Below are 23256 nucleotides of genomic sequence, written 5' to 3'. Positions count from 1 at the left end.
GGACATCAGAGTGTCATCTGCAAACAAATGGCCTGGTGGAAAGGGTTAACAAGATGTTGAGATATTGAAGCAGTTTTGTTGGGACTGAGTCTAGGCACTGTGACCACCTCTTCCCACCATTTCTATTTGCTGTGCAAGAGGTACTCCAAACTTCTGTGGGTTTTTTGCCCTTCAAAATGCTGTATGGATGCCAGCTCTGGGAAATCTTGGATGAGTTGGGAGGAGCAAGATGCAAACACACTTGGGGCAACCCAGTACATCATCACCTGACTATGTGAACATCTAAAGTTGAGCACTTTCACAAAGGAGAATCTTGTTCAATGGAGGCAAGAACAGGGATATAAGCAAGAGGCATGAACCTTCCACCCTGGAGACAGGGTGTTGCTCCTATTACCATCATCTGAGTCAAAATTAATGGCTCGCTGGTAGGATCTGTTTGAGGTTCTGAGACAAATAGATCCGGTTGATTATGAGATCAAGCTACCCAGCAAGAGGAGGGAGACAAAGGTCTATCATTTTCAAGCCGTGGAAAACATGGGAAACCCTCCTGATAGATTCCTGGCCAGCGAGCCCTGAACTAGGTCTCAATGTAGCTGATAGCCTAGAGTCTGGACTTTTACCATTAAATGAGGCCATTGCTTCTGAACAGAAGACCCAGTTGTTGCAAATGATCCAAGACTTCAGTATGGTATTCTCCACGAGCCTGGGGAGAACGTACACCATATAACATCTGAAGACCACACCAGGGCAACTGGTTAGAGAAAATCCTCAGCCCTTGCCCAAGAAGATGTGGAACATGGTCCAAGTAGAAGTGCCTATGATATTGAGAATGGGGGTCATGGAGGAGTCCAAGAGCACCTGGAGGACTCCTTTAGTCCTGGTCCCCAAAGTGGACAGCATGATCTGGTTTTGTATTGACTTTTGTAAAGTCAATTCCATCACAAAGTTTGACACTTACCCAATGCTGCAATGAACATGATGAGCTGCTAGAGCAGTTGGGCCTGGCACATTGGATCTTACAAAAGGCTATTGGCAGATACCCCTGTCTGCATCCTGTCAGCTGATTTTTCTTAATGTGAGACAGTGGATTCATCAACAATTTGCAATTGTTCTCTAAATTTGCATTACTTTGAAACCACGTTTCTATTTGTTGTGAAACGAGAATTTAGGACTGTGTTCATCTCTTCAGCTGCATCTTTCTAACCTGATAAGTTAGAGGAAATTCTTCATGGAGATACTCCTAGAGTTTAATGTCAATTATTTCATTTTTCTGGCTCTAACTATATCTAATCCATAGTCAATCTCACAGAAATAGAAAAATTCCATTTACATCATATTTTTTGTGTAGTGATTAGCTGCATTCTTGTTAAAAGTCATGAATCGTGGTAAACTGGAGCTTGCCATCTTTCTCCGCTATCGCCATCATATCAATAGCCAGGGCCGGCTCCAGGCACCAGCTTACCAAGCAGGTGCTTGGGGTGGCCACTTTGGAGAGGGGCGGCATGTCCAGCTGTTCGGTGGCAATTTGGCGGACGGTCCCTCACTCCTGCTCAGAGCGAAGGACCTCCCGCCGAATTGCCGCCGCAGATCGTGATCGCAGCTTTTTGTTTTGTTTTGTTTGTTTGGCTGCTTGGGGCGGCCAAAACCCTGGAGCCGGCCTTGTCAATAGCTCATCACTGAAGTGTGGTGTTCTTTGTGAAGCACAGAGTGTAAAGTATCTGAAAGTGGCTCTTATTAAACTAGGCTTCCAAAAATGCTCTTCTGGAAACAACCATTCAATATCATTTAGATATGGCTAAAACTTCTCTGAGGCTCCACATCTGTCTAGCCTGTTTCTCAGTTTGCTTGAATTTATATTGCAGTTATATCAAATTTCCACTAGATGGAAATATGCCACAACCACCCCAGGTTAGAGATCCAAACAGAAGGGACATTTAACTAGCAAAGAGAACTTAAAGGAAGGTTAAATAAATAGTAACTGTTGGAATGAGCAAGGCACCCAATGTATGATGCATAAGTGTCAGCAATAGGAAGGAAAGTTGTTTCCTAGGGTTAGTTATCTGGGCTTTTGTATTGTTTGTATTATATTAAGATTTCCTGTGAGTATATTGTTTGGTTCTCTATATAACCTATAAATGCAAGAACATTAACTTTTTTGCCATGCATATAAATAAATTAATCTTTTACCACACCTACAAAGGGATTAATTATCTTAAATCCACCCTTGTCTTGTAACCATAGTGAGATTCAGCCCATGCACAGAGGGCTTGGGAAAATTCCACTCTGTGTATATATTGGTAAACTGGATGATAGCAGAGTTAAAATATTACAGAAATCCTCATATGAATCCCCAAGTCAAGCAAGATTCCAGCACATGAGAAAATTGATTCTCACAAATGAGAAACTGAATCAGTAGCAAGTATGTGGTAGTAGGGAATGTTTCTGGGTCTTCTGATGCTAAATTAGCTGAGTACTGTAGGTGCAAGACTAATCTGATGAAAGATGTCTATCTCTAGATTGGTGATTTATTGTTTGCTAGCTAAACAATAGAAGGATGTAAATCTTGCACTGTGATTTTGAACTTAGTAATAAAAGCTCCTTATTCTTTTGGGTCTATTACTGAAATATATTGGAAAAACAAGGGTATAATGATAAACTTTAAAACAGCTGACTACAGGATCCACAGAAATGTATTTATTATATTAACATAATCAACCACAGCAACAAAATCTGGGAAATCTTCAAGAAAGAGTAAACTCACTGCCTGATAAATAGCTTGGGGTGGGGGAAGGAAACTAATTAAACATTATAAATTAAATACAGCCTTGTTTAATCTGGCCAGCATTTCAGTCAATTGGATACTATAACCTATTTTTCATGTAAATTATTATGCATCACTGTATCCAATTACTGCATTAACGCCTCGCGGCTTGGAGAAAGGAGCTGGGATTCTCGAGCAGCTGTTGTTTCAAAGTTTTACATCCACATTCTTACAGTGTCTGCAAAGATTTAATTTGGTTTACTTGTAATTACTTGATAATGCACTGAGATTGTACATGGTATATACAATATTTGTGAGGGAATGTGGGTGTAATCTTCTAAAAGTGACTAAGCATTATGTTCTGAAAATATGATTCTGTAAAAGGACAGATTTTATATTTATATTGATTTAAAATTTGCTCAGTTTTCAACAATACATTACCCCCAAAAGCAATGCATCTATAATAATTATTTACTCCTGGGGGAATTCTGCACCACTGCACATGCGCAGAATTTATGTCCCCCGCATATTTCTTTGCTTTGCTTCCCTGTCAGAAAGTCATTTTTCTGCAGGAAAGGGAAGCCACAAGAGCGGTCATGTGACCCTCCCCAGCAGTATGTTTCGGGTGCCCAGGGCAGCTGGCAGAGAGATAAATCACTGTTGCGCAGGTGGCGGGACTGGGGAAGACACGACTGGTGGATTCTACCCTGCGCTGGGCTCAACTGCTAGTCCCGGCTGGGATGGGGAGGACAGGACTTCCTCTTCCCCTGCATGGCAACCGGGGCTGGGTCAGACCCACCCACAGATTTCTCCTGCAGCTGCAGGAAGCTCTTCTCCTCCCTGCCCCACCTCCTGCACCCATCGCTTCTCAGCTGGGGGGGCGGGGGAAAGAGAGGGGAAATCCCTGTACAGAGAGCTGTTCCCCCATCCACCCAACCCATGCATCCAGATCCCCTCATACCCAGACCCTCCCACTGAACCTCACCCCACCTGCACTCATAATCCTCCCGATGATCCCCACTCCCACTCCCCCTGCACCTGAACCACCCTGACAAGTCACCCACACCTGGATCCCCACCCCACTGAGCCCCACTCCCCCAGCATCTGGACCCCCTACTGAGCCCGCCCCCCCCCCACAGACCCCCTGCCAAACTCTATCCCCCTTCACACCCAGCCCCCCTTCCCGCTGAGCCCCAACCACCTTCACCGGGATCCCCCTGCAGAGTCCCATTACTGTTGCACCCAGAGCCCGCCCAACAAGCCCCTGTGCATCCAGATCCCCACACACACCCGGATCCCTCACTGAGCTGCCAACACCCAGGTTGCCCCCCCAGAGCCCTCTCAACCCACATCTGGATCCCCCCACACTAAGCCCCTCCACACTTGGATCCTGCCATGCGGAGCCTACCTGCCCACACATGGTGCACCTGGCACAGAGGGGCAGGGCACTGGAGTGTGTCTGGGGCAGGCCTGGTCCTTGTGCTGTGTCAGGATTGGGTGCAGCCTCACTGCTGAGTCTGTATCCTGTGGGGGAGCTGCACAGTGATCTCCCACCTCTGTGCAACCAGTGGCCTGTGCTCCGCAATGCCATGCTGGAGCCTCCACATTGATTTGACAAAATTTGCAGAATTTGGCATAATTTTAAAATATTGTGTGCAGAATTTTTAATTTTTTGGCACAGAATGCCCTCAGGAGTAATAATAAAATTGAAACAGAAACAATTCTTCTTCTTCGAGTGATTGCTCATGTGTATTCCGGCACCGGTGCACGTGGCGAGCACGCACACCTAGAGTGGAAATTTTTCCCTTAGCAGTATCCGTAGTGGGGGAGCACCGCTGCGACCCCTGGAGTGTTGCTGACGTATCGCGCCATAAAGGGGGCTGCGTGCTCCCTCCACCCTCAGTTCCTTCTTGCCGCCAGTGAAGGTAGTTGGAACTTGCTCCAGCTTAGCGTAGCTGCAGCGTTTCTAGCTTAGTGGTATCCAGTTTCACTGATCTCTTCCATTACTGAACTTTCTTTCGCGAGTGCCTGGCTCGGGGCATGCCCCGTGGCCCAGGCTTCAAGTTGTGCGACTCCTGTCGCAACTCCTTGCCCAGAAGTGAGCCACACAATCAGTGTCTTTGCTGTTTGGGCGAGTCTCACATTAGTGGGAAGTGCAAGATCTGACGCTCCTTCAAGCCGCGGACGAAAAAGGAGCGTGAGATGCAACTCCAGGCTCTTTTAATGGAGTTGGCATTGGCCCTGGCACCGGCGCGTCGAGCTGACACCGCGCCAGGCTCCGCGTCATCGGCACATGGTGGAAGTGCCTCCAGTGTGCCGTTCCGAATCGGCACCCGGCACCGCATCCTTGGTGCGCAGCGAAGCACCGTCGACGTCCCAGCACCTCTCCCCAGCTAAGAAGCCAGGGAAGTCTCAGCGGCGCTGAGAGAAGGACAGCGGGGAGACCAGACCCGAGTTGGGCAGCCTGCGATACCCTTCGGGACAGAGACCTTGGGCTGAATGGAGTAGTTCAGTCCTGTCCGCGCAAGCCTCACTGGAGGTACGCATCCCTTTGACGCCAGAGGCAGCTCAGGCCGCGTGTGATATACTGACACTTCCAGTGCCGGGAGCACCGCTGCAGTCGGGCTCCCGGTACTGTGGCAAGGGGCCCATCAGCACTCCTCGGAGGTGTTGGCGGCCAAGGCACCTTCCCGGGTCGAGGTGCCGATCAGAGCCCTGCGACGCGTCGACTCCACGTCCGGACTCTTCCAGGAGCGGATCCCGCTCCTCCGGCCTTGAGCGCCGTTGAGGAGGCAGCAAGAGACAGCGCCGTTCCTCTTCCGGCGAGTCAGAGAGGGACAGGTCGCGACGCCATCGGCACCGACGCTCCTACTCAAGTGCCCGCCGTCATGGAGGCCATGCTCGTGGCCCATCCCGAGAGACCGAGGCACTGTGGCCACAGGTGCCGCACGGAGTCCAGGGACAGCTCCTTGGACATGTATGTCTCGACCTCCTCTAGGTCGAAATCTCGTGGCAGGAGCCGTCACGATCGGGACCGCTCCAGCCATTCTTACGGCACCGTGCGCTCCTCCCGGACCTTGGCGCACAGCCGTCTCTACCAGGGCCGCACCGCACCGCAGGACCAGCCTGCCCTGCCGGCGCCCGATGCATCTCTGCTCCAGGCTGTGCCCTGGCAGGGACAGTGGTGCCAGTGGGCACCATGGCCTCAGGCACCTGCGCAGCCAGGCCCTCGCTCCGTGGCTGGAGCCTCTCACTGCCGACCCACGTCACCTTCCCGGCACCGGGATGAAGTCGTGGGTGCCGAACCCCTGGCACAGACTTCAGCACCGAACCCGGATGTGGAGCCCACGATGCCGTTGGCCGCCGAAGGCGCCATGCCGTCCACCTGTTCGGCGCAGGGCGATTCGGTTGCGGTACCGCCTCCCTCTTCCCAGGAGGACTTTAAAGCCCATCAAGAGCTGTTTTGGAGGGTGGCAGCCAACCTCGAGCTCCGGGCCGAGGAGATGGATGAGCCCTCCGACGCCCTCTTTAATGTCCTCGTCTCCTCGGTACCGGGGCGTGTGGCACTCCCTTTCCATCAGGGAGTTGCCAACATCACCACTGGCCTTTGGCAGACCCCGGCCTCTCTTGGGCCTATTTCTAAGAAGGCCGAGAGGAAGTACTTTGTCCCCGCGAGGGGTCTCGAGTATCTTTATACCCACCCAGCTCAAAACTCCCTAGTGGTTGAGTCGGTCCACCACCGTGAACAGAATGGCCAGCCCACGCCCACGCCAAAGGACAAGGATGCTCATAGACTTGATGCCTTTGGTAAAAAGGTTTATTCGTCAACGAGTTTCCAGCTCAGAGTGGCCAACCATCAGGCGCTTCTGAGCCTCTATGTGTTTAACCTGTGGGGATCCCTCCCCAAATTTGAGCCCCTCATTCCTGACAAAGATGTGAAGGAGTTCAGGGCGTTGGTTGAGGAGGGTGCGACCGCCACCAAAGCGGCTCTCCAGGCGGCTTCATAGCCGCTCATTCAATGGCTACCGCTGTCTCCATGCGATAGGCGTCTGGCTCTCGCTTTCGGGGCTATCGTCAGAATCCCAGTCCATAATGCAGGACCTGCCGTTTGATGGCAAGGCCCTTTTCGCAGACCAGACAGACACCCATCTGCACGGGATGAAGGACTCCCGTACCCCCCTGCAGACGCTAGGCCTGTATGTCCCGCCTGCTAAGGACAAACCCAGGCCTCAACCCTCTGCTCCGCAAGTTAGGGGCAGATATGAACCCCCGCCTAAGCGGCAGAGGGATCAAAGACGTCAGTCCCAACGCCAATCCTGCTCGGCCCCATGGCCTGGGGCCTTGAAGGCCAAATGGCAGGGAAAACGGCGTTTTTTGACTTGTTGAGGGGGGTCATCGGGCCTGTTGCCAGTGTACCCCCCACCCAGTTAATAAAGTTACCTTTTCTAAACCGTTTATCGGACTTCCGACTACGGTGGTCCCATATCACGTCGGACCAATGGGTCCTCAGTACCATCTCCCAAGGGTACAGGCTGTAGTTTGTTTCAGCCCCTCCCACCTGTCCCCCATCTGGCCGCCCGGACAGGGCCCCGTAGCATGCCCTACTCCTCTACCAGGAAGTAGAGCGTCTCCTCTCTCTGGGAGCGGTGGAAAGGGTACCTCGGGAATACCAGGGCAGGGGTTTTTACTCCAGGTATTTCCTCATCCCCAAGGCGAAGGGTGGGCTTTGACCCATCCTCGACCTGCGGAAGCTCAACCAGTTTCTGGTGCGTTACAAATTCTGCATGGTGTCCCTGGCCTCTATTATTCTATCTCTAGACCAGGGGGATTGGTTTACGGCGCTGGACCTCCAGGATGCGTATGTTCACATCCACATTTTCGAGGGTCGCAGGCGCTACCTCCATTTCCTTGTGGGTCTGGACCACTTCCAATTTACGGTCCTCCCCTTTGGCCTTTCTACTGCCCACAGGTGTATGGTGGCGGTGGTGGCGGCCCACCTCAGGAGGAAAGGGCTGCAGATCTTCCCGTACCTCGACGACTGGCTGCTCAAGGGCCAGTCTCGCACTCTGGTGCAGCAGCAGATGAATTTCCTGCTAGACACCTGCGTGGCTCTAAGCCTACTGGTAAACGAGGAGAAATCCACGTTACTTCCAGTTCAGTGCATAGAATTCATAGGGGCGCTTCTAGATTCCCAAGTAGCCACGGCCTCCCTCCCACAGGACAGGTTTGAGACGCTCAAGGCTCTCATCGCCTCCGTCACAGCCTTTCCGATAACCACGGCACGCGTGTGCCTTCAAATACTAGGCCACATGGCAGCATGCACCTATGTAGTGCAACATGCCAGGCTTCGGATGAGGCCCCTCCAGCTTTGGCTGGCCTCCCAGGACTCCCAGGCCAGGGACGGCCTGGACGAGGTTGTCACAGTGCCACCCAAGATGATGGCAGACCTCCAATGGTGGTCCCTCCTGAGCAACATGCTCCGGGGTATCCCGTTCCAAGAGCCCCATGCCTCACTAGATCTAGTGTTGGACGCCTCAGACCTGGGCTGGGGAGCCCACGTGGGGGATTTCAGGACCCAGGGTATGTGGTCACCAAAGGAGCTAACCTTGCACATAAATGTCAGGGAGCTCATGGCTGTACACCTGGCGTGCGTGGCATTTCGCCAGCACATACAAGGGAAGGTGGTCAGAGTCCTCACGGACAACACGACCGCCATGTACTACATCAACAAACAGGGGGGCACACGTTCCCGGGCCTTATGCCAGGAAGCCCAGCTCCTGTGGGAGTTTTGTATAGCCCACAATATACTCCTGCAGGCCTTTTATCTGCCCGGCAAGAGCAACACGCTCGCAGACTGACTGAGCAGGGTATTCTCCCAGCAACACGAGTGGTCCCTCCACAAGCAGGTGACCAGGTGGATCTTCCTACAGTGGGGTGCTCCCCAGGTAGACCTGTTCACTACCGCCCAGAATTGACAGTGTCCTTACTCTGCTTCTGCTCCAGAGCGGGAGAGGGCGAAGGAGCCATATCGGATGCGTTCCTGCTCCCATGGTCGGGGTCCCTCTTGTACGCCTTCCCGCCCTTCCCCTTAATAGACAGGGTCCTACAGAAGGTGAAGTCAGACGTGGCGAGGATGATCCTCATAGCCCCGGATTGGGCCCATCAGCATTGGTATGGGTCCCTGCTGCAACTCTTAGCGGCCCCACTTTGCAGGCTGCCGCTACGCTCGGACCTCCTCTCCCAGGAGGAAGGTTGACTCCTCCATCCCAACCTAGCCACGCTCCATCTGACAGCGTGGCTGCTTCGTGGTTGAATGAGGAGGAGGGGAGGTGTTCTGAGGATGTGAGAAGGGTCCTACTGGAAAGTAGGAAACCCTCCACGTGGCGAACCTACCTGGCTAAGTGGTATAGGTTCTCTATGTGGGCGAGGAATAGAGGTTCCTCTCCCTCTTCTGCCCCTATCCAGCTTGTCCTTGATTACCTCCTGTCCCTTCGGACCCAAGGCCTGGCGCCCTCCTCCATCGAGGTGCACCTGGCAGCCGTTTTGGCCTTCCATCCCCCGGTGCAGGACCTGTCTGTGTTCTCACATCACATGACGGCCCGGTTTCTGAAAGGGTTCGATCGGGCATTCCCTTACGCCAGACCCCCGGTCCCGCTTTGGGATCTAAACCTGGTACTCTCCCACCTCACAGGGCCTCCTTTTGAGCCGTTAGCCATGTGTTCGTAGTCCCACCTGTGGAAGGTGGCGTTCTTAGTGGCTATCACCTCAGCCTGCTGGGTCTCCGAGCTCAGGGCCCTGACCTCTGAAGCACCGTATACGGTCTTTCATAAGGGCAAGGTTCAGCTCCGTCCTCACCCTGCCTTTTTGCCAAAGGTAGTCTTGGCTTTCCATATGGATCAAGATATTTTCCTCCCGATCCTCTGTCCTAAGCCCTGATCCTCTAATGCGGAACGCCGCCTGCACATGTTAAATGTGCGCAGAGCGCTGGCCTTTTACTTAGACAGAACCAGGCCATTTAGAAGGCCCCCCCCAGCTTTTTATTGCTTCGGCCGAGCGCATGAGGGGGCGACCGGTCTCCACCTAGCGGATCTCCCGATGGATCACTTTGTGCATTCACACCTGCTATGACCTGGCAGGGGTCTCCCCACCTCCTATAGTGAAGGCTCATTCGACGAGAGCCCAGGCCTCATCCGCGGCCTATGTGGCTCATATCCCTATTCAGGACATTTGTAGGGCTGCTACGTGGTCCTCTGTCCACACTTTCTCATCGCACTATGCGATCGTCTCCCAAGCAAGGGATGACGCCGGGTTTGGTAGGGCGGTAACCCCTAAAATTTTTTACACTTGAAACTCCTACCCGCCTCCATCAGGGATAGCTTGGAGTCACCTATAGTGGAATACACATGAGCAATCACTCGAAGAAGAAAGGACAGTTACCTGTTCTGTAATTGGCGTTCTTTGAGATGTGTTGCTCAGGTGTATTCCATGTCCCGCCCTCCTTCCCCTCTGTCGGAGTTGTCTGGCAAGAAGGAACTGAGGGTGGGGGGCGTGATATGTCGGCGCCATTCCGGGTGTTGCAGCAGTGCTCCCCCGCTACGGATACTGCTAAGGAAAAAACTTCCGGCACCAGTGCACGTGGCGAGCACGCACACCTATAGTGGAATACACCTGAGCAACACATCTCGAAGAATGCCAGTTACGGAACAGGTAACTGTCCTTTTTAAATCAGGTTCCTCAATGCATATAGTAATAGTATATTTATGTGTATATACTGAAATAGCCATACGCTTGGTACATTTATGTGTAATATATTAATTGGAGTAGAGTTAATTCTTGAAGTAGGAGGTTGATTAAGTGATAGGCTGACAGTGAGGATGTAATGGTTGAAGTCAACTTTTGAAGACATTTTTACCCACATAAGGCACCTTTTTCAAGTCAATGGACAATTGGTTTTAGGGGGGGGAAACTGTTAGTTAAAAGCTGTAATAAATTGTATATTTAACAATGAGTAATTCTTCCTTCCTCTTTGCATGTCCTCTTGTTCCTTCACTCATCTTTGTTCATTGGAATTTCTTACCTGCAAACTGCAGTGCCAACCTGGTTTCCTGCTGAGATGCATTAATCTTTGGCTTTAGAACACAGAAACACTGGCTGCTGCAGCATTTATTTTAGCATGCAGAGCTCCAGATACTCGTTATATGTCTTCCTGGTGTGCTGCACATAAGTATGTTTATTTAAAAAGGGAAAAAAAGTGGAAATTCATGCAAAGTGCATTAATAATTAGTTGTATTAGAATTGTTATGCCCGTGCACTTCCTTTCCCCTCCAATCATATTCCCAATCTCAGCCTTAGAATGGGTTCTTCTGCACCTTTGACTAATGCTGCTGGTGCTGTTGTTAATGGAATGCTCCCCGGATACTTGCCCTCCTGTCCTTCCAGGTGGCCCTGAATCTCTCTCATTTTATGGGTGATTATCTCTGTCTGCTCATGGCTGGCTGTTGATCTTTAGTCTGGGAGACAGTTATTGATAGCAATGGCTATCTTTCTTTTTTTGACGATTTACATCAGCCAGTACTTCATCTTGATGCTTGCCTCATCTATTTGCCATATCATATCCTTTTATTTAAAACTGCCTGTGGATCCCACAGTGGTGTCAGCAGAATGCTTTTGCTTGCGATATGAAAGTTGAGGAAAAATACGGGGAGGACCAAAGGGAAACGTGGAAGCAATCTTTCTTTTGGAAAACTAATCTTAACTGCACTAATTTTAAAATGGCTCTACTCGAAGAACCATCCTAACCATGCTTTAAAATTAAGATTCAGAACAAGTTGTTGTGCTGTAATTCCTAAGCAATTGCTTTTCGTTGTCAACTACTAGTGTTATTTATTAATATGCAAATTAAAATGTGTATGACAGATTGCTGTTGTGGTTAAAATTTCTGACCTATCTTCTTAAAAAAAAAAAAAAAAAAAAAGTGATTAGTTGAACTGCCAAATCCTCATTACGTAACTGATCCTTCAAATTCATATTGAAGTCTGTACATTGATGGAGCTGTGACTCATAGACTCATAGACTTTAAGGTCAGAAGGGACCATTATGATCATCTGGTCTGACCCCCTGCATGCTGCAGGCCACAAAGCTGTCCCTACCCCTTCCCTTGATTCTGCTGTTGAAGTCCCCAAATCCTGTGGCTTAGTGACTTCAATTGGCAGAGAACCCTCCTGCTAGTGATCCCTGCCCCATGCTGCGGAGGAAGGCGAAAAACCTCCAGGGCCTCAGCCAATCTACCCTGGAGGAAAATTCCTTCCCGACCCCAAATATGGCGATCAGTAAAACCCCGAGCATGTAGGCAAGAGTCTCCAGCCTGACCCTTGTTAGCCATTATACTATTTACCTGCCATGGCTCAGTATTCCTTGGCTAAAATCATGTTTTTCCATTAGACCATTCCCTCCATAAACTTATCTAACTTAATCTTAAAACTTAATCTTACTGTACCTGAATGAACTTGGTGACTAGGAATTTAGTTTATAACATTATTAATTCCATCATAAAATTATTGGCTGATATTTTCAAAACAGCTTTTAGGGTTCAGCTCATGTATTTTCCTGTCCTGGGGAAAAAATTGAGATTTTGAAAAATTTCACATCCTATTTTGTGACCCAGCCTCAAATTTTCAGAGACCCGGAGAAAAAAAATCAGTTTGGGTCAATCAAAATGTATTGTTTTGAAAATTTCAAGTGTTTCATTTTGATGTTCATTTAAAAAAATGTTTTATTATAAAATTAGCCTAAATTTGAAAATGAGTATTTGTTTTGAAACAAAAAACTGGAAATTTTCACTTAAAAATGACAAAATGGGATGTTTGGGGGGAAAAAAAAGTTTTGAAATTATTCAAAAGGTTTTTTTTTTTCTTTTTCTTTTTTTTTGAAATGAGAAATTTTTTGAAACTGGTCCTTTCCTGTGAATAGCTTTGGTTTTGATGGATCAGCATTTTTGGCTAAAAGAGTTTGATCAAAAAATTCCCGACCAAGCTCTGCTAATGAAAGATGTGGGTCTAAGGTCCTGATCCTGCACTACTGAAGTCAGTGGGCACAGGATAATTCCTCCATATCTTTTAGACATCTTTGAAAATTGTGATCATTTTATATTGAAAGCGAAGGACACTGCTGTGAGACGGGTATGTGTGTATTACTATCCCCTCCTTCCCCCCCACCCCTGATTTGAAATGGACCTTTTGGACTTTAGCAACATTAAATGAAAATTAGTTTAACTAACTGTTTTTTCCCATTTTATTTAGTTTAGTTTTTGTCTAGAAGCCTGGGCTGCTGAAATAATGTGTTTTTTGTTTTTGTTTTTTTGTTTTTTGTTTTTGTTTATGTGAAGGTATTGTATGTAGTGGAGAAAGATGCACAAATATTAAATGCTTTTTGAAAATGGATATAATCTAACAGCAAAGAAGTTGAACGTTGGACCTTGGAGCCATAATGTTGTTCTATTGCGGTGAGGCAGGGTCTGATGCTTTGTTTTCCTAAATATAGAAGAATGTGAACATGATTTTGTTGGTATTTTTTCTTTGCCTTCTCTGCAGGAGAGATCAAACACATTTTAGAAAATGAACTTCAGATTCCTGTATCGAAAATGTTGTTAAAAGGCTGGAAGACTGGAGACATAGATGATAGTGTAAGTTTCCTACAGTTTTATCAGTGAAGTGATTTAAATGTTTGAAACCAATAAGTGCTTGTAAGTGAGCATAAACACAAGGACTGTTGATTTCTACATTATTTTGATTCTAGTAACATTATTAAAGAATCAGTTCACTTAAAATGTTGGTGTGAAAAGAATCAACTTCTGTAAACTAATTTAGTTATCTATGCAAGTCTGTACCACTGTTCATTTATTCTTCTTAGCCTAAAGGAGCTGCTGTTTTGTCTGCCTGTCTGTGTGTTTTAGAAAGGATTCTCCTACAAACGTAGTAGTTTACTATGGCAGATCAAGGAATTATTTTCAATATGTGTATTTTAACTAATTAAAAAAAAATCAAATAATTTTTAAAAAAGGCAAATGATAAAAAAAAACCATAATCTACAGTTTTTGAACAAATGTTTTCTTTTTTTTCCTGCAGACTGTATTAAAAACTCTACACTTACCAAAAAATAACAGTCTTTATGTTCTAACACCTGATCTTCCACCACCTTCTTCAAGTAATTCTGGGTAAGGCTCTTTGTCATACATTTATGAATATGAATTTAGATGGGGGTTCATTTTATCTCTATGGAAAAACTGGGGTAAACTTTCAAAAGAGCATCTGCCAGGTCTCTACTGGTGTGCATGCAAAACTGAGTGTGCACTTACATGCATCTGCACTTAATAGGTGCAAACACTTTTTATTATATAAGCAGTGGTGCAAGTAGAATTTATTTCTTACCGGTATGCTGCACGTAGGCAACTCATGGGAGGGACACAAAGGGGGGGCACCGGCTAAAGGGGGCACATGACCTCTCCATGTGCCCCCCCCACGTGACTCCTCCCCAGGGAGGGAGGATGGAGGGCGGTGGGGGCTCTGTCCTCCCGCTGTGCTGGATACAGACTTCTGAACCACAGAGCTCTTCGGAACCGCAGCAGTGAAAGGAGCAGACACAGGAGCAGAACCTGGCACTACTGGGCAGCCCCATGCAGGCAGCTTTTCTGGCATGGCTGTACCGCCCCCAGCCCCAGCCCTAGCCCTGTCCTCCGGCAGGGGGTGTACAGACCCCAGACAGGAGATGCAGCTGCATGGAACAGATGGGGGTGAGATTCGGGGTGGTATAACTGTGCCGGAAGAGCTGCCGGCGTGGGGCCACCCAGTGGCCCAACGTTCCGCTCCTGTGTCTTTCCAATACGGCGTACCGGCAATAAATTTCTTAATGGTACGGTGTACTGTACTGCCCTACTTGCACCACTGTGTATAAGTCTTAGGATTTACAACCTCAACACCCATTTATTGAAAAGAAATTTTGCAAACACAAATTCTCTAACTCTCATCTGCCGTAAGATCAGACTGTATAAATTGTACATACTGTTAAGTGAAGAACAGGAGTACTTGTGGCACCTTAGAGACTAACAAATTTATTAGAGCATAAGCTTTCGTGGACTACAGCCCACTTCTTCGGATGCATACTGTTAAGTGTGGGTAATGTATGAATGAATGCAATTTTTGTGCCCACAATAGTGGATGCTGGCGTTCAAGGATTTCTCACGTGATAGCAGTTACTTTAAACATAAATATCTACAAATCATTACCAGGTCACCAGCAGTTCAGCCATCTTCCTTTCCAAATGGTTAAAGTGTTACACTATGCTGCCCTGTCCTGTTGGACTTGTGGATATTTGAGTGTATGTAGAGGTGCTGTATAATTCTCTTCAATTAAAGGAAATTTAAATTCTCTTCCATGTTACACTTTAGTGGTTTAAATCCTCAAATAAAGACATACTATATTAAAATAGCTTAATGAGACATCTGTGGATATTGGAACATTTTGAAAATCAATAAATTATTATTTTCTGACAAGTGAAACGTAATTCTCACTGCCATAAATGAATATGGGAGAGACAAGATGGGTGAGGTAATATCTTTATTGGACCAGCTTCTGTTGGTGGGAGGGACAAGCTTTCACGCTTATGCAGAGCAGCACTTCTTCAGTGTACTCTGAGTGTCACAACTAAATACAAGGTGGAACAGATTGTTTAGCATAAGTTATTATTCTTATACTTTGATCGCCAAAAATTGTTTCCAAATTGGTATTTCTTTTCCCCAAAATATAGAACAATACATGTAACTAGTAAAAAGCTAGGTAACATTATTACATTGCCACTAGGGGGTGCACAGGAATTGAGTCTAATAGCTATAATTGTAGTCTAACTGAAAATCAAGAAAGTAGACATAGTTGAATTGTGAGTTGAGCCACATGTTGCCACTTGTTTGCAATTTATTCTAATAGTCTTAAGAAATGTAACCTAACCTTGTAACTGGATAGAAGAACTTTGGACTCTCTGCAAGGGAGAGTTGCCAACACAATCATGTCACTGATGATAATGATTGAGAATCAATTGGAAAAATAAGTCTTGTATCTTAACTACTAGTAATATATATTCCAATATTATCATAAGATATTTGCTCACAAAAGTCTGCTTCACAGAGGCAATGAATAATACCCTGGCTTGGATTTTAAAAGTCATAAGGGAGTTAGGTACTCAATTTGCATAATATTTCAATGGGAGTTGGGTGCTTATTCCCTTTCAATCTTAGCATCTATGTGGTGTTTTCACACTGGTATATTAGTGGTTGGTGTGCTTAAGAGCTGCATTGGGCAATGATTTAAGGCTCCCAATTAAGCATTTAAACTAAACTGTAAAGCAGCTTCAGGGTTGGGGAGGAAAGGGGTTAGATGGTAGAGAAAGAATGAAAAATACAGGTTTGTACATCATCTTTAAAAACCTAAAGATTAATTCCCCTCCTTTCCTCACCCTTTTATGGATTGCTATAGAGATATTCCTGTATAGTTTGAGGGTTCAGCCATGTATTGTTGGAGGTTGGTCAGGCACCACAAAGTCTCATATCCAAAATGCCTATTAGAAAATAGCTTTAGCTAGTGTGACCGGAGCTATATGTTGAAGTCAGTGGGACTACTCATGTCGTTAAAATTAGGTATGAGTTTAATTAACGTGCTGAATCAGAATCTAGAGCCTTAGAAGCTTGGGACTAGGTTACATGAAAAACTGCCTTTCCTTGTGTTATAGCGACATGGCTGTGATAAGTAGAGGCACTCATACAGGAATGTCCTTGCAGTTTTTTCAAAAAATACGGGGGGCGGGAACTGTCAGTAACCTACTCTGTGATAGTTTGTGAACTTTTAGAATGCTCTTCACCCCATTGGACCACCAGAGTCAGACTTGTTAACCTTTTGGACATGGCAAAGCTCATCTATTTTAGAAGTGCAGGCATTTGGACAGGCCACACAGTGAGGGGTTAAAGGGGCGATATTATTACTTATATCAGAGTTCTGTTTGTTGGTAGCAATTACGTTGTAAGTGCAAGGGCAGAGAACAGTTGTGTACATGCATATAGTTGAAAAATGGTTAAGTTGTGGGAAAACTTTCAGTCTCGAATTTTTGAAAAATCTTTTACCAATTCTATACGCTGATTTTAAAAATTGCTGCCTTTCAATCCCGTTTAGAAAATTCAAATCTTTTTGGCCAGCCCTGGTTGTAGTATTGAAAATTTGTTTAATGTTGTAAAGATGCCCAGAGCTTGAGATGGCTGCTCCACTTTAAAATTGTATTTATTGTAATTGAAATAAAATAAACAGAGTTTAAAGGAATGCTTATGAGTCCTCTCTTATATTTTGGATGAAAATAATGTGATCATAATATTATATGACCACTTGATTTGAACACTTTTAAAAATAATATTGCATTGCTTGGTAAAATCAGAGTTTACTGTCACTACTTTACCGTTTAAACTTGTTGCTCAGTGGGAATTAGTTCTGGGTATTTTAAAAATAAATTTGGAAGCTTTGGGATAGTAAATGATGATTAATTAGTGGCTACTTAAATGTGGATGATTTGAAGTTAGATCATCTCCTGAAGTCATAAATTCTAGATGAAAGGGGACGCTTGCCACCAATTAAAGCATCAATGGAGATCAAAACACATTTAATTGAAGCAATGTACCAAACCCAGTTACACTATTTATTGCCTACTGTTAAGTCAGTGACAATTCAGATTAGTTTGACAGCATCTCTCTTTTAAGAAATACAGGTAACTTCTATCATTAAAATGGACATTAAGGAACTTTGCTACGTATTCATGAAATCCATCTGGATAGCTATCTGTCTATATTAGCTACTTATATGGTGACTGTTACCATAGTGTCTGTGCACCTCAAACTCTTTAATTTATTTATCTTCACAATACCCCTTACAGATGGGGATCTGAGGCACCGAGGTTAAATGACTTGCCCAAGGTCACACAGGAAGTCTGTGGTAGAGCAGTAACGAACTCAGGTCTCCCAAGTCTTAGACTAGCATCCTTATCACTGGACCGTCCTTTCTGTCTGTCTCTTCAAATGCACTGGTTTGTACTGGAGATAGATAATCATAACATATAATATCTTTAGAGTAGGGCTGTCAAGTGATGAAAAAAATTAATTGCGATTAATTGCACTGTTAATAATGGAATACCATTTATTTAAATATTTTTGGATGTTTTCTACATTTTCAAATATATTGAATTTGTTTAAAACACTGAATACAAAGCGTACAGTGCTCACTTTGTATTTTTTTTATTACAAGTATTTGCACCGTAAAAAACCCAAAAGAAATAGTATTATTCAATTCACCTAATACAGATAGTGTAGTGCAATCTCTTTATCATGAAAGTTGAACTTCCAAATGTAGAATTATGTACAACGGCCCGCCCAGCATTCAAAAATAAAACAATGTAAAATTTTAAAGCCGGCAAGTCCACTCAGTCCTATTTCTTGTTCAGCCAATCACTCAGACAAACAAATTTGTTTACATTTGCAAGAGATAATACTGCCCACTTCTTGTTTACAATGTCACCTGAAAGTGAGAACATACAAATGTTTAGCATATCGGGCACATAAATATCTTGCAATGCCAGCTACAAAAGTGCCATGCCTGTTCTCACTTTCTGGTGACGTTGTAAATAAGAAGAGGACAGCATTATCTCCTGTAAATGTGAACAAACTTGTTTGTCTTAGTGATTGGCTGAACAAGAAGTACGACTGAGTGGACTTCTCTAAAGTTTTCACATTGTTTTGTTTTTTGAGTGCAGTTATGTAACAAAAAAATCTACATTTGTAGGTTGCACTTTCACGGCAAAAAGATTGCACTACAGTACAATACAGTTGTATGAGGTCAACTGAAAAAAAAAATTAAATCATTTTTACAGTGCAAATATTTGTAATAAAAAATAATATACACTTTGTATTCTGTGCTGTAATTGAAATAAGTATATATGAAAATGTAGAAAAACATCCAAAATATTTAATAAATTTCAGTTGGTATTCTATTGTTTAACAGTGTGATTAAAATGGCGATGAATCGCGATTAATTTTTTAAATCGCGATTAATTTTTTTGAGCTAATTGCATGAGTTAACTGCGATTAATTTGACACACGCGTCCTTCTTCAAGGAAAGCATCTGACTATAATTCTACAAGCTCCCCTCTTGTTCCTATTCTTGACATTAAGGGTCCTCCCATCTCCTGTGTGGTTTATGCACAGCTTCTCCTACAAACATACAGTTTTCTTGATCTAATCTAATCTTCAAGATTGGCTGAGTCATCTAAACATCTCCACTGATCAGGGCTAGTATCTAAACATTACAGCGAAGTGGTTGAATAGTTTATGCAACAAAATCTGCCAAGATTTCTATTCTATTCTCCCTAGATCTTTATACCTCGCTCATCACCATAGTATCTGAGTGCCTTCCAGTAGTGCATTAAGCAGTATGACTACACATCTGTCATGTGTTTGTTCTCTCATCCTCTCCCCTGAGGGAGAAGCATGAGCAGCAGTGTGTCTTGTTTTGATAGTGTCTTTGCGTGTGTGTGTGTGTGTGTGTGTGTATATATAAAACACACACACACACCCCTCTGTTGCTATGTGCTTATATTGGAGAAGATAAGGTCTAAGAAATGTGCTTTGCTTTTGGAGTGGAAAGTGGTGAGGTCAGGGGTGGTCCTTAGTTCTTGGGGTAGTTTGCTCCAGAGTCTTGGACTGCCCTTAGAGACAGTTCCGTCTCCTGCACAGATGAGCTTTATCTTATGTAGAGAGTTCCATTGAGCCAGAGGAGCAGAGTTCTCAACCATGCTTTTTTGTCTCAGAGCTTTAGATGATTTTTTAGCTATCCTGGGCCCAGGTCTTGGAGTGGTTTGAAGAGTTAAATCTATTTAGTTTAACAAAGAGAAGGTTAAGGAATGACTTGACTACAATCTAGAAGTATCTACATGGGGAACAAATATTTAATAATGGGCTCTTCAATCTAGCAGAGGAAGGTATCCTATAATCCAGTGAATGAAAGTTGAAATTAGACAAATTCAGACTCCAAATAAGGCATACATTTGTAACAGAGTAATTAACCATTGGAATGATTGACCAGGGGTTGTGGTGAATTCTCCATCACTGACAATTTTTAAATCAAGAGTGGATGCTTTTCTAAAATAAATGCTCTCTAGAAATTATTTTTGGGAAGTTCTGTGGCCTGTATTATACAGGAGGTCAGACTAGAGGATAACAATCGTACCTTCTGGGCTTGGAATCTATATGGACCAAGACTTTGAACTTGAGTCAAAATTCTGTGGGAAACCTGTTTAGAGAATGGGGGACAGGTATGATATTTTTGCAGTAACCGGTGTTGCTGAGAAGTGCTACTTCATTCTGAACTAGTTGGAGTTACCTAAGTGCTGAAGGCTTCATGCCCAGGTATATAGCTTTGCTGTAATCCAACCGAGAGGTGATTGAAAACATGAATAACTGAGGCCAGGTCTTCATCTGCTAGAATGGGATGGAGTTTCCTAGCCAAGTGGTGATGATAGAAAGTGTTATTCATGGATGCTATTATCTGAGACCTCAGCATCAGCAAGGAATCCAAGAGTACTCCTAGACTACAGACTGAATTAATCAGTTGTGCGTGTGTATCTTCATCCAACGGAGACAGCACTGTATCTGCAAGCTCTTCAAAATACTCTCCTCTCCCCACCAGCATCACCTATGTCTTGCTCGGATTCAGGTTCAGCTAGCACTTCATCATCCAAGCCACACTGGTCCATCTTGGTGGTAGTGGCATGGTTATATGTGGTGAAGGATATGTAGAGTTCTTCTTCGAGTGATTGTTCATGTCCATTCAGGTGTGTGCATGCCGCGTGCACGCAAGCAGGAAGATTTTCCCTTAGCAGCGTCCGTAGGGTTGGTCTGGGCGCCCCCTGGAGTGGCGCCTTCATGGCGCCCAATATAGGGCCCTGCCGACCCTCCACTCCCTCAGTTCCTTCTTACTGCTGGTTACGGCTAGCTGGAACAACTTTGCTCGCTCCTGCAGCAAGCGCTTTAGCAGTGTCTGATAGCATATCGTTTATATGGTTTCTCAGTTAATAGTTGTTCCTTATTGTTATAGTTAGTTGGTTTGGGGGGCCCCCTGCCAACAGTGTTTCCCCTCCTGGGGTATGCCCGGGTCTCCAGGGTTTAAGCTCTGCAAGGTCTGTGGCAAGATTATGCCAAAGAGTGATCCTCACTCTTCCTGCTTGCAGTGCCTTGGTAAGAGTCATCAGAAGGAGAAGTGCCGTATCTGCAAGGGTTTCTGTCCCAGAACCCTCAAAGACTGGGAACAGAGACTAAAACTTCTGTTGATGGAGGCGGCTTTGAGTCCACACTCCGACCTGGAACCCACTGAACCGGCACCGATCGGTGCGCAGCGCTCTGGCACCAACGGCGTGCGAAACGGCCCCAACTAAGGATTCTAAGGCCCCCCGGCACCGCCACGGCTCAGGCCATAAGAAGTCGGCCTCAGCACGGCACCTCTCTCCATCCCCGGTGCCGGTAAAGAAGAAGAGGCCGGTGAGGGGTCGATCACCCCTCTTGAAACCTAAGGGGTCTACGGCGTCCATGAGTGTGTCGGGACAGACCGTCCCCTTCTTGCTTCCGCCCAGGGTCTCATCGACTCCTGCCCTGGCTGGGGACCAGTTGAGCCCGAACCCTCATCGGTCCCTGGACCACCAAGAGGACATACAGCTACCGTCGAGGCTGGAGGCGTTCGAGGCGGCCACAGACCTGATGAGCCTCCCGGTGCCGTCCACCCCACAGAGGAGGGACAAGTCGCTGGTGACCGTGCGCCTCCCGTTCCACTCCAGGGGCAAGCCAGCCATGATGGCCCACTGGTCTCCATCACCAGCACCCCTGGGACCGCCCGCGCAGACCGAAGGGCCGCACCGTTCCCCGGCTTTGCAGCACCGCTCGCCGGCGACCCAGGGAAATACTCCTCCTTGGTCGTCCTAGTCGGAGGCGGAGGCGGACTCTTATTGCTCCAGCAGATCGTGGAGCAGGAGGTCCAGGTCTCAACAGAGTCACCAGCCATAACAGGCACCGTGACAGCAACAGTGGTAGCCATCTGCTCAATGGCCCTTCTGGACACCCTGGGCTTACCATCAAAGCCAAGGCCAAGTCCACGGTCCGAGATCCAGGACTGTGTCGGCGTCTTCGGCATCCTTCGTGCCACAGACAGAGCTGGCACCGCTGCCAGCAGCACCGTCATCCGAGGGAATGGCACCGCTGGCCCAGCCAGTTCTGGCACCATCTCTTCAGGCAATGGCACCACCCAGTGCTCCAACTTCGACCCTGCTGGCACCATCGGGCTCAGCACCGCCAGATTTGTTGGCCCTGGCACCAACTGCGGTGCCAAATCCCCCATCAGCACCGGCACCGCAGCTCGAGTACCATGTGCTGAGGGACCCCAGAGGGGCTGAGGATAGTGAACAGGGCCTGCTACCCATCCTTATCCTCGCCTGATGAAGCGGTCGTGGGGACATCGACAGCCCCGGCTCTCAAGGACAACAGTGTTCTCCAGCAGCTATTGAGGCGGGCTGCCCAAAGCCTGGGGATACAGGTCGAGGAGGTGGAGGAGAATTTGGATCCTGTTGTGGACATCGTGGCTCCCTCTGGCCCATCCAGGGTTGCTCTGCCACTGATAAAAACAGTAGTTGACATATCCAAAAATCTGTGGTAGACCCCCGCTTCTCTGGCCCTTATGGCCAAGAAAACCGAGAGGCGTTACTTCATACCATCTAAGGGGTACGAACACCTTTATACCCACCTTTATACCTGCTCGGCAATGGCTAATTTTGCGGAGCTCCCGCCTCAGGACTCTCAGGTGGAGTTCTCCGCACTTGTGAAGGAGGGGAAATTGGTTTCCCGGACCTCTCTGCAAGCGGCTCTGGATGCGGCAGATGCAGCCTTGCGAATGTTGGCCACAGGGGTGGTGATGAGGCGAGGCTCCTGGGTTCAGGTCTCTGGACTGCCCCATGAGGTCCAGCAGACTATACAGGACCTCCCCTTTGAGGGATCCTCCCTTTTCTCTGAAAAAACAGATAAGAGACTTCACAGTTTGAAGGACTCTAGGGCTACTCTGCGCTTGCTGGGACTCCACACACCAGCTACCCAGCGCAGGCATTTTAGGCCTCAGCCTGCCCCTCGGCCTTACCAGCCGCAGAGCTGCCAGGACACTCCGCGTAGGCGAAACAGGAGTGGTTGGAGAAGGTAACATCCCTCCTCTGGGCAAAACTCTGGCCAGCCCAAGCCTCCGCCCAGCCCTAGGCCACCCTTTTGAAGGTGCTGTCGAGGACGGCTCACCAGTACGGACTCTGGATCCTTCCCCTCTTACCTTCTCGTCCCATCTATCCCCTTTCTACCATGCCTGGTCCCGAATTACTTCAGACCGTTGGGT

General features: G+C 46.8%; 1 protein-coding gene across 8 annotated transcripts in view; it reads left to right on the top strand.

Annotated features, from left to right (window-relative positions):
* Positions 1-23256, top strand: part of FAF1 (Fas associated factor 1) — a 327508-nt gene that overhangs the window by 91281 nt on the left and 212971 nt on the right. For all 8 annotated transcript variants that reach the window (XM_042845001.2, XM_065553822.1, XM_008167963.4 and 5 more), the window contains 2 exons: positions 13351-13442; positions 13885-13973. In XM_042845001.2, coding sequence (XP_042700935.1) covers positions 13351-13442; positions 13885-13973 — 181 coding nt within the window. The remainder of the gene's footprint in view (positions 1-13350; positions 13443-13884; positions 13974-23256) is intronic.

Source organism: Chrysemys picta, chromosome 8 (assembly GCF_011386835.1).
Source record: "Chrysemys picta bellii isolate R12L10 chromosome 8, ASM1138683v2, whole genome shotgun sequence".
NCBI lineage: Eukaryota > Metazoa > Chordata > Testudines > Emydidae > Chrysemys > Chrysemys picta.
This window is presented reverse-complemented; position numbering and strand designations above follow the sequence as displayed.